General features: G+C 37.9%; 1 protein-coding gene across 1 annotated transcript in view; it reads left to right on the plus strand.

The window, feature by feature from the left end:
- ANKRD31 (ankyrin repeat domain 31) overlaps positions 1–12,671 on the plus strand; it is a 165,688-nt gene that overhangs the window by 112,664 nt on the left and 40,353 nt on the right. Inside the window, exons 14-18 of the mRNA XM_045285221.1 lie at positions 6–688; positions 1,156–1,305; positions 4,258–4,395; positions 5,516–5,658; positions 9,742–9,895. Coding sequence (XP_045141156.1) covers positions 6–688; positions 1,156–1,305; positions 4,258–4,395; positions 5,516–5,658; positions 9,742–9,895 — 1,268 coding nt within the window. The remainder of the gene's footprint in view (positions 1–5; positions 689–1,155; positions 1,306–4,257; positions 4,396–5,515; positions 5,659–9,741; positions 9,896–12,671) is intronic.

Here is a 12,671-nt window from a genome sequence, read left to right on the forward strand (position 1 = left end):
TCTAGAGAGAATATTATATGTTCTGCAAATGGCAAAGACCACTGTAATTATAAAGAGAACATAGCAAATAGTGAAGAAATGTGTTTTCAGTGGTCTTTACCTTCTGAGCACCATTTTTCACAGGACAATGTGTTAACAGCAGGCAGCTTAACCATCCTTCCACGACAGGAAGCTGTTACCTTTTCTGATTCAGATAATACAGACATTTCTGAGCAACATGTTTCTAATTATGAACATTATATTGATGGAGGATCTTTTGATCACTCACCTGGCAATCATGAACACACTTCCCGGGCTTGTGCAAGAACCCTTTCAATATGTGAAGCTTCAGAGTTGGCTAGTCACGCAGAACTGTTCAGAAGGCCTCAGGATAATAGCCCCAGGTCATCTACTCCTTTCATGTGTCAAACAGATGCACATATTATAGAAAAGGTGGATAAGAAGCATGATACTAACCAGAATTACACTAATAAAGATCATGAAACAAGATACTCAAGTGGGCCTTTATCCACAACTGTTCATTCTCCACTAATAGAAGCACCTAAAGTTGAAAAAAGGAGGCAAGGCCTTCTAGAGAATAAGGTCACTTGTAACGTAGAATTTCAGCCCACTGACTATATGAATAAAGAATTGGTCAACAACTCACAGCTTAATCAAAGAAGAGAGAAAGAAATTTCTCCCAAACCAGGTATTCGTAATCTTGCTTGATTTGTAAATATTTCCTGTAGACAAAACTATTTTATAGAAATATCCAACTGAATTATATTCAGTATATTAAGAACTGGAACATATGGGCCATGACTAGGGTTGTGATAGTGTTTACTTTGAAAGTTATTCTATTGGTATCAAAGATTGGTTGTTAAATTTGTATTGGCAAAAGTTAGTAATAGTACTTCTGTATTTTTTAATTTCTTTTTAATATACACTTGTTTTGTATCAGGAATCATGAAAACATTTTCACAGTAGGAGATTATCTCACTGATACTGATCATTGATTCCATCAAATTGCAATCAGAAAATTTCATGTTTTTAATTTTAAAGCAACCTTAAGGGTTTCCAATCCTTTAAAATAAATAGTGTAGCTTAAAACAAGCTCTAGAATTGTACGGATTTTTTAAAGTCTTGCTTACAATGCTAATAGTGTTTGTTTTCCAGATGAGGGATTAATGGATAATGGGGACAAAAGCACCATAAGCATTTGTGAGGAGAAAAATGAAAACCCCGACTCAGAGACTCATATGCCTAATACACAAGTTCAGAATTTGAAAAGCAGACAAAATTTGTTGAAAGCTACCTGTCGCCCAGGTTTGTATTCCCTAATTATATAGATAAAATTTTATATAGTCAAGCACAGCAATCCATTCTTCTCTCAGAATTTATAAACTTTCCGATATACTAGTGTGTTTTTTTGTTATTGGTGGTTGGCTTTTGCTTTTAGTTATCCATTATGTTATAAGATTATCTTAGTTATATCTGCTGGATATTTTCACTATAAAGCAGAACTTCAGAATCCATTAAGTTTCAGATATATTCTTATTATATTTCCATTTATGACTTTGAATTTCTTATGTTAGAAGAGATGAACAGGGAAGGCAACAGGATTGAGCTGATACAGTAGGGATGACGTGTGTCTGATTTCTTAGAAGCTTTCCCCTGTCTGTTGTTTTTTATCTCAGAGCCCCTTCCCCTATCTCTTTTAACAAGGGAAATTTAGGAAGCATGGTCACTAGTTTCTTTGTGTCTGATAATGAACTATGTATGTTGGGCACTGTGGACAAGCTCTCCTTGGATAGCGCTTGGGGTTAGTACTATGATGAACAGTAGGTTGGACCACTTCAGGTTAACCAATAAGCACTGGAAGTGCACTGGAAGTAGACTGTCTCCCTCTCATATAAACTGAAACTTTTCATATACATACTTCCTGTCACTATTGAATTGTGTCCACCAAAATGATAATGGCCACATTTAATTACATTAAGTATTTTAGTTGGAGATAGTTCTGGATTAGTTCTGGATTATCTAGGTAACCCTAAATCCAATGACAAGTATCCTTATAAGGAAATGGCACAGGAAGCTCTAAGACACAGAGGCGAGGAATGTGAAGAATGAGCCTGAGAACCAAGGAAGGCTGACGGCTACCAGAAGCTGTACGAGTTAACAGAGGTCAGCCTTGCTGACACCTCCATTTTGGATTTCTAGTCTCCAGAATAATAACCATAAATTTCTATTGCTTTAAGCCAGCCAGTTTGTGGCACATTTTTATGATCCCCAAAGTAAATGAATACAACTTACACATGACACATTGAGGAGGCCAGGTTGCCAAATGGGTATTCATCTGCTGACTTAAAAGTTGATGATTTGAACCCACTAGCTGCTCTGTGAGAGATTAAAAAACTGGCCATCTGCTCCCATAAAGAGTGTGGTTTGCTACCAACATGCTATCAAGTTAGTTCTGACTTATAGCGACCCCACATATAACAGAACTGAACGTTGCCTTGACCTGTGCAGCCTCACAGACATTGCTATGTTTGAGCCGACTGTTGCAGCCAGGTGGCAATTAATCTCACCGAGGGTCTTCTGTTTTTTCCCTGACCGAGCATGTTCTTTTCCAGGGACTGATCTCTCTTGATAACATGTCCAAAGTAAGTGAGACAAAGTCTTGCCATCGTCCCAGCTAAAGAGCACTCTAGCTGCACTTCTTCCAGGACAGGTGTATTCATTCTTCTGGTGGTGGTGTTAGGTGCTGTCTAGTTGGTTCTGACTCATAGCAACCATGTGTACAACAAAATGAAACGTCATTCAGTTCTGCACAGTCCCTATCATCGTTAAGTTTAAGCAGCCCATAGTGTATTTAATATTCTTTAGCAACACTATAATTCAAAGGCATCATTTCTTTCTTCTGTGATATTTCCTATTCATTGCAAGTTTTTGCATGCACATGAGGCTTTTGAAAATACTGTGGTTTGGGTCAGGCACACTTTAGTCTGCAAAGTACATCTTTGCTTTTTAACACTTGGAAGATATCTTTTGCAACAGATTTGCCTTATTTCTTGACTGTTCATGGGTGTTCATCATAGGTCCAAGTAAAGTGAAATCTTTGACAACATCCACATTTTCTCCTTATGTCATGATGCTGCCTATTGGTTGAGAGAAGCCCTGTTGCGGTGATTACAGGTTGGGCTGTTAACTGTGCGGCCAGTCATTGGAAACCACCAAACGCTCGCTCCATTGGAGAAAGACAAGGCTTTCTACCCCCATAAAAAGTTATTATCTTGGAAACTATCCTATAGAGTCACGATGAGTCGGCATTGACTCCATGGCAATAAGTTTGGAGTTTAGCCTCTTGTTCAGTTGTAAGCAATCTTGTTTACTTTATGTAAACATGTTTGTGGCCATTTCCTGTGCAGCAATAGCATACTCATATAATTCATACTGAAGGCTGCGATCTTTGATCTTCATCAGTGAGTGCTGAAAGCCTCTTCACTCTCAGCCAGCAAGGTTGTGTCTTCTGCACCATAGGATGTTAACGTCTTTCTCATTCCTGATGATAGATTCTTTATATGTGCCACAGTTTCTAGCATCACAGCAACACACAAGTGACCACAGTATGACACACTGACTGACAAATGATATTGTAAAGATTATAGCTTCAGAAACCCTATGGGGCAGGCCTACTCTGATTCGACTTAGTGAGTTTAGATTTTGGTTGGGTTTAATAAATATCCTTCTCTGTTTTATCACCATACCCCTCTGTTTTGCCTGTGTCTGAATCCAACACCTTGCTGATGCAGTTTTACAGAGGATAAATTTCCAGATTTCTGGCCAGAGGGGAGTGGTTGCTAGGCTAATCAGGGTTGTGGAAGGGAGCTTGGAATTCCAACTTTTCTTGTGTGGATTTTTCGATCAATATTCCTCTTCCCAGCACTAATCCATACTTGCTGGCCTCTATAGTACTTGATACCTCGAAGTGCTGAGTGCCTTGCTTTCTGATTTGCTGGCTCTAGGATGGAGTATCCCCCTCATTGACAAGCCAGGTAGCTCTGTGCCATCAGTGTACTTTCTAATCCCCTAAAACATATCAGAGTATTTTGTCCTTTATCATCTTCCTGTGTATGTTTAACAGTAATTAGTGCATGTTTCTGTGTAGTGCACCCTACTGAGGATGTTTGTGGAAGTGGTCAGGTATTCACAAACATCCTTTAGAATGATCAGTATCGAGCAGAAAGCAGCCCTCAATTTTGCTCGGAAATTTTACAGAACTGAAAACATCTGGAATTAACAAGAGGAATTCTAAAGGAGAAAGTTGTCTTCATGTAGCCGCCAGAAGAGGAGACTTGGCTCGGGTGAAAGCGCTAATAGCATCTGGAGCCCATGTGAATTTAAAAGACAATGCAGGTTAGAGTCCTTTGGGCAGGCGGGGGGGGGCGTAGGGGGATTGTCTTTTAATTTGAACTCACTGGCATGCCTATGTCTTTCATACCTCTCCTCCTCAATTTTGGTCCTGGCTGGCATATTACTGCTAACTTTGAATCTTTTAAATAATGTAGCATTGCTTAGTGGAACAGTAAGATTTATTTTGGTGTGTCATCCATTACTGGAATAACTTTTAAAAAAGTCATTTTATTGGGGGTTCTTACAGCTCTTATGACAATCCATACATCAATTGCATCAATCACATTTGTGCATATGTTACTATCATCATTTTCAAAGCATTTTCTTTCTACTTGAGCCCTTGGTATTAGCTCCTATTCCCCACCTCCCATCCTCTTGAACCTTTCATAAATTATAAATAATTGTTATTTTCATATCTTACACCATTCAGGGTCTCCCACTGACGGAACTTCTATTTTGAAATAGTTTTTATCAGTTTGGGCTACACGGAATGGGAAGTAAGGGGAGCTGTACTTGGCCCCTTTCTTTGGAAGCCTTTGTTCCCTTCCCTAACTCTGGAAGGAATGCAAGCATTGCCCTGTCCCCTCTTCCCTTTCCTCTTCATTATGCTCTTCCTTTTTCAACCATTCCCTTTATTATAAACCTCCACCTTAAACATAGAACTTCTCAATTAATGCTTAAGCACAAAAGAATCTTGTCTGAGGAATTCTAGAGGGAAAAACATTTTTAAAGTTTGAGGCAAATGTCATTTTAAAGACAAATGTGACAATGGGAAAAATACAAATATCAAAGTCAGACACAATCATATTTTTTCTTAATATCCAAGTTGAAACAAGTTGACATGGTTAGTAGTTACACCATTCCCATTCTATTTGACAATCTTGAGTCTTCTCTTCTTATATTTCACAAATATTTATTGAGATTAAATTGTTTTTCAAAAATGAAACTTTAAAGACATTTAAGGCAATATTTTTCAATAGTATTTTCTGTCCAGTGATTTGTGTGTACATCTGAATCAATATATATTCTAATAATTAAAAAACAACTGCCTTAATAATAAGGAGATCATATAAATGCTGATTTCTAAGCAGTAGCATGTCCCCTCTTCTTTTTTTTTTTTTAGGTTGGACACCACTTCATGAAGCATCTAGCAAGGGATCAAATGATGTAATTATAGAGTTATTGAAAGCTGGTGCTAATGTTAATAGTGCAAATCTGTATGGAATTCTGCCCTTGCATGATGCTGTTATAAACAGTCATTTAAAGGTACAATATATATCAGTTTAGTTTCCTATTCTTATAACAACAAGCAATGACAATGAAAATGTTTAAGAATTAACATGATTCCTTAAAATAAATGATCTGAAAAACCTGCTTAAAATTACAAGTAAAGATAGAATAATTGTGTATTAGAAAAAAAAGAAAAGAAAAAAAATTGTGTATTAGAAAATCAGTACATTGCTAAATCAGTCATTTTGCCATGGCCTTTATCACATAATTCATTTAAATAAGAATAGAATGAATGCATGCTATAATCTAATGGCTATTGCCCCATAGAGTTTCCAAGACTGTAAACCTGTGGAAGCGTATTGCTACATACTTCTTCCTCAGCATGGCTGGTGTGTGTGAAACACTGACCTTTCAGTTAGCAACCAAGTGCTTAACCACTCTGCTACTCAGATTCCCTATAAATCTAATACAGTCCATTTTTAAGGGTCTAAAGGGATTTATTTTTGTACACAAAAGCTGAGAGCTGATTTTTTTTTTTAACTCAAAATTTCTCCAGTGGGTCTGATGTTTCAAATGAATGGGCAAGAACAGTTAGTTGTGTGTTTCCTAGGGATTTCTTTTTTCTCCTTTGTTTTCTTCATCGAGTAGCCATGGTAGAAATCTCACAAGAAAAAGGTGAGCCCTTTGAAATGAGAGGAAGCATCAGAGAAACGCTCTCCTGCTGGTATGGAAGAAAGAAAACAGCCATTTTGCCAGTGGCCAAGTAGGGCCATGTGGACAGGGACTGCAGGCAGCTTCAGGGAGTTAAAAGCGGCCCCAGCTATAGCTATAGGTATCAGGAACGTACCATTGCAGTTACACAACTACAAAGATACAAATTTTGATAAAAACTAGTGAGCTCGGAAAAATACCCCAAGCTTTAGATGAAGGTCACAGTCGCAGTTGATACCTTAATTTCATTCGGGTAAGATGCTGAACAAAGAACCCAGCCACACCATACTCCAATATCTAGCCCACAAAACTGAGATGAAAAATTTATACTGTTTTAAGGCACATGTTTGTGGTAATTTCCTGTGCAGCAATAGCATACTAATATGTGCCATATGTTAAAAAATGTGGATGAAAACAGAAACATAATGAAGTCACATAATAAGACATAAATAAGTTTCAATTTTGGCTGGAGATGGAAACAAAGTATCTCATTAAAGATTCATCAAATGGAATTAACAGATGATTGAATACTGAAATAAATTGTCAATAAAATGAAAGATAAAGCAATAGTATTTATCCAAAATTGCACACAGGAAAAAGAAAGATTTGGACAACAAAATAAAGAGCATCAAGACAGTAGCAAGTCGTATAACACATATGTAATTACAATCCTCCAAAGCTGTGGCATGGTCAAAAAACAAAATTCATAAGAGGCCAATATTTCTCCAAAGTTAAATGAAAAGCAATAATCCCACAAAACCAAAAGTCTCAACAAATCTCCACCAGAATAAACATGAAGAAACCGTTACCAGTGCATACCTAATCAGATTGTTTAAAGCAAATGACAAATCTGAAAAGCAGCCATCGTAGTAATAGCTAAGACACACATCTAGAGGGATGAATACCAGAATGGCAACTAGTTTCCCAGTGAGACCTTTGAGTCTGTCTGTATAAGGTGACATCTTTGACAAGTGCACACAGGAAACCAAAACTTGTTTATCTAGAAATACATACTCAGCAAAGGTAGCTTCTGAAAGCGAAGCCAGTATTGGGCAAGTATTTGGAGAAATCAGAACACTGTTGGTAGGAATTTAAAATTTTAAAGCTAGAAAATAGTCTAGCAAGTCCTCAAACAGTTAAATACACAGTTACCAAATGACCTAGAAATTCTACTCCTCGGAGAGAATCGAAAATATATGTCCATACAAAAAGTTCTGCCTAGTTATTCATAACACCATTATTCATAATAGCCAAGAAGTCTAAACAATTCATTGTTCATGAGTTGATGAATGGGAAAAGAAATGAGGCATATTTCAGTGGAATCTTATCCCAATATAAAAGTATTACACACTAGACGGATGAACTTTGAAAATGATATGCTAAGTGAAAGAGGCAAGAATTAGAAGATCATATGACATGTGGTTTTATTCATATGAAAAGTCCAGAATAACCAAATCCATAGGAACAGTAGTTCAGTGGTTGCTGGGTCTGTGGGTGTAGACGGCAGAGACATGATGAGAGTGTGCAGTGACTGCTAGTGGGTACAGAGTTTCTTTTTGGGGTGGGAAAAATGTTCTGGAGTCAGGAAGTAGTGATAGATACCTGAGTAGTCAGATAGCAGAGCCCAGTGATACAGTGGGTTAAGAATTTGGCTGTTCATCACAGGGTCAGAGGTTAACTCCACCAGCCCAGCCACTCCAAGCAAGAAAGATGAGGCTGTCTGCTCCCCTAAAGATTTGCAGTCTCAGAACCCTTGGAACAAGTCCGCCTTGGCCTCCCCGGGTGCCAAGAAGCAAAAGGGAACTGAAGGCAAGAAAATGGGGTTAAGTTTCCGAAAAAAAAAAAAAAAGCCAAAACTTAAAACTTAAAAAAGTGAAAAATCCCAAAAGAAGGGAATTAAAACCCCAATTTTTTAAGTGGGACAAAGTGAAGATGAGTTTGTTTAGACAATAGCTAAAAATATTCAGTGCCAGCAGACCTACTATACAGCATTAAAAATTATTTTTTAATGTTAAAGAAAGCTTTCTGGGCAGAAGTAAAGTGAAACCAGAAAAAAAAAAGAGCCTTCACACAAAAAAATTTATGAATAGCATGATTTTTTTATGAAAATAAAAAAGAAACATGGCTACTTTTAAAATGTGTTGTGAAAATTTTAACATTAAGCAAAATGAAAGACAAAAATAGCACAAAATAAATGTCTGGGTGGAATGGAAATAAACTGCTGTAAGATTTTTTAAATCTACATGAAGTGGTTGAACTTTTTTTTGAAGTTACTATTTTTTGAAGAAAAATTTTGTAATTTAGAGATATATTGTAAATGCTATCACAATCACTTAATATAAACATAAAAATAAAGATATAGGTAGACTAATAGGGAAGATCAAATTGTAAACATTATTCCATTTAAAAGAAGTCAATAAAATAGGAAAAGTGAAAAATTGTTCAGATGAGACAAATGAAAAGCAAACCGCCGATAATTACCTTTGTAAATGACTTAAATGCTCCAGTTAAAAGATTGTGTTACTACATTGGATAAGGAAACAGACCCTAGTAAATGCAACTTACAAGAAATTAAATTTAAATAAAAAGGTTAGTTGAAAGTAAAAATTACAGAAAAATGTGATACAGAATGGGTAGTAGAAGAAGGTAGTTCTACCTATCAGTTACGACCACGTGATCAATTGCAAAAGCAAGGTTTGTAATTGTAAGTGTATTTTCTTTTCATGTGCTTATTGTATATATTTCCTTTGTTCATGTATGATACATCAGATGTAATTGGACTCAGTGTGCTTTCGTTTATGTGTATGAGATGTTTGATGATAAGTGTAAGTGTGATTTCATTAATGTCCAGAAATTATATAATTATATATGGCTAAAGAATTGTTTATAATGTGTTAGTCTGGGTACTTTAGAGAAACAAATCCACAGCAACTCGTGTATAAGAGAGAGTTTTATATAAAGGTTAAGTGCACATCAAGAAAACATCCCAACCCAGTGCTACCCAAGCCCACAAGTCCAACATTAACCCATATGTCCGACACCAATCCATAAAGTCCTCCTCCATCTCACAAAACACACACTATGACGCCGACTGCAGGAGGAAAGCCAAATCAGTAAACATGTAAGCACCTCAGCACTGGCAGGGGTCTCCACAGGCTTCTCCTTGGGGATGTCTTCCAGGAAATGAGCCTTTGCCACTTGAAGCAGGGAACTGGCTAAGGCAGCTGCACCCTGGTCTGACCATCACAAAGCAAGAGACCCAAGAACTAGAAAGGCGAGGCTCACTGTTTATCGGCCAGGTTGGCACAATAAACTAGCTACCTCACCAAAGTTGGTAGCTCAATAATGGTGATTTGTGATGAAAGCTGAAATTACTGATAATAAATACTTTTTAAAAATACCTTTTAGACAGCTGAAATTCTATTACAACATGGAGCAAACCCTAATCAGAAAGATCACAAACAAAAGACTGCTTTGAATGAAGCAGATGATGAAACAATGAAAAATCTGCTAAAATCTTACGGTGCTGTTGAGACTCATAATAGAGATGAGAGTCATACTGGTATGTATGTCAGTTTTGTTTATGCTTTTATGCATGTGTTTATCTCATTTAGAAAACAAAATCTCAAGATCTATAGTGAAAATTATTTTAAAATTGAGAATAGATGTTTATTTTATTTTTTTTTAATCAATTTATTGGGCCTCATACAATTCATCACAATACATACATCAATTGTGTAGAGCACATCTATACATTTGTTGCCCTCATCATTCCCAAAATTCGCTTGCCTCTTGGGTTCCCGGAATCAGCTCACTTTCCTTTTTTTTCCCCCTCCCCCTCCCTTCCTCTGCCCCTCTCCCCCATGCACCCTTGATAATTTATAAATTATTATGATGTCTTATATTACACTGCCCGCGTCTCCCTTCACCTACCCCTCTGTTGCCCATCCCCCAGAGAAGAGGTTATATGTAGCTTTCTGTGATCAATTCCCCCTTCCTACACCCCCCTTCCCTCCTGGTATCGCCACTGTCACCCCTGGTCCTGAGTGGTTCATCTGTCCTAGATTCCCTGCGTTTCCAATTCCCATCTGTAACGCTGTGCATCATCTGGTCTAGCCAGATCTGCAAGGCAGAATTGGGGTCCTGGTAGTTGGGGGGAGGAAGCGTTTAAGAACTAGAGGAAGGTTGTGGGTTTCAGATGTTTCTTATTTTTAATAAACTCTTGATAAGACATTATTTATTTTTTAAAACTACCGTCTCCAAATTTAGTTTAGTTTTTGGACCATATGATCCTGTTGGATTGAAGTTACATATTAAAATGAAATCCATATCACTCATTAAACAAACATTTATCTCCTTAACATTAGATCTGAGATAGGTGTAATTGAAACCAGACAGATTGGTTTACTTGTGAGTAGGGCTGAAGAAAGGAGATATATAATGAAGTCTTTGCATCCAAGATTCCATTCCTGCAAAATTTAGAATGACTCATACGTAAGTTAGACTAACAGGAACTGTTTAAGACCTTAATATACTAATTAGCACTAGCTTATTCATTTTAAGCAAATCAATATTACATCAAAAAATATTTCAATGGAATGTATAGGCAAGTGAAAACTTATATACCATTTACACTTAAAGACTAAATGAATTATAAGAAACAGGCATTTACTGAACACTAATTTAGAAAATGGGAATACTAAGTTTAAAACAGCTGGTATGTCAGTGGTAGAATCCTTGCCTTCTGTGTGGGTTCGGGTCTGGTTTGCGCTCATCCACTTCGGCCACTGGAGGCCTGGTGTTACTGTGATGCTGCACAGGTTGCAGCAGAGCTTCCAGACTAGGAAGACGAGGAAGAAAGGCCTATGGGTCTGTTTCTGAGAATCAACCACTGAAAGCTCTATGGATCACTGTAGACTGATTGACAACTGGATTGGCACAGGACTGGGCAGCATTTCATCCCATTGTATACAGGGTAACCATGAGTGGGGAGCAACGCAGTGACAGCTTACAGTGATTTAGAAAACTTAACTTGTTGAGCATGCTCTTATTATGCAATTAGCCACCTACCTGTGAGAAACTTGCAGTATCTGGGGTAACTGGCCAGAGAATAGGCAATTCCAAACAATTGAAGTGTTGAGTAGAGTGAAATTTTCTTCTATTCCTCCAATCTTAAGTATTCTTACAGAAGAAGAAACCTAGGAACATATCTGCCCTCTTCTCTCTAGGAGGGAGTATCCATGTCACCCACTTTTGCCCCAATCTGCCTCCATCCCTACCAATTGTTGCTCCTCAAGAGAATAAGAATTACTGATCTGATTTGTAGGAGGCAAAGATAGATCCTATTTTATTTCAGACTAGATCCATGTAGGTCAAGGACAGCACTTATGCAAGTTTCCTCTTTGATTGCTCACTACCAGGTGGTAAGTCCCCAGGACCTGGCCCTGTGATTGCCATGATCTTTCTTAAGGACCCGATCATATCTGTCCCTGTCTCCAAAGCCACTTGAACGTTTAGGTGCTGATTTAAATTGGCTAGCCTCCCGGAGAAGTTTTGCCTTTGGAGTAATTACACTATTAAATAGTACTAAGTCTGTCCTAGGTAGCCCTGGTGGGATCATGAGTTACAGGTTATCCTATTGGGTGGCTTTGAGTTGGAATCAACTGGATGGAAGTGAGTTTGAGTTTGGTGTCTTTACCCACCTCTCTCTTGTTTCTTGTGTCTGCATTTCCTTGTTCAGGAATCCCAGAGGGATTTGGGGTATAGATTACAATAAATATAAAGAAGGGGAACCCAGGGGGGCTCAGAGAGAGCTATACAGAGGCTCACAGCCATAATTTTATTAAATAAGTGCATAGACTTTGGGATCAGATCTGGTCTCTGGGACACTGGGAAGCTTCCTGAACCTCTCTAAGCTTCTGCTCCTTCTGTGAAGTGGATGTGATGAACTACCTACCTCAAAGGTCTGTATGAAGATTAAATAAGATGACTCATGGAAAGTACTTGACAGGTAACATGATATCTAGCTAGTAATTCATAATAATGATAATAAACGAGATACTGACAGCTAGAGACAGCCCTTCGATGGACAATGACTGAACTGCCAGGCACTCTGAGAAAAACGATTAAAAATGTAATTGTGAAAGCTTGAGTTATGTGGCAGTTTCAATACTGTACTTATTTGTTCCAATTGCAATTCCCCGCCCCCCCCCCAACTGTAATCATCCTCTTTCCATGACCCCATCTCTACTTCCAGTGCCCAAACCACCAGGAGGACCGCGTAGCACAAAACTAAAACCACCAGGTCAGTTCTAGCACTGCATGTGGGGTCCTCGGGT

This window comes from Echinops telfairi, unplaced genomic scaffold, assembly GCF_000313985.2.
Source record: "Echinops telfairi isolate 266 unplaced genomic scaffold, ASM31398v2 ScPeMD7_7469;HRSCAF=8507_1, whole genome shotgun sequence".
NCBI classification, from domain to species: domain Eukaryota; kingdom Metazoa; phylum Chordata; class Mammalia; order Afrosoricida; family Tenrecidae; genus Echinops; species Echinops telfairi.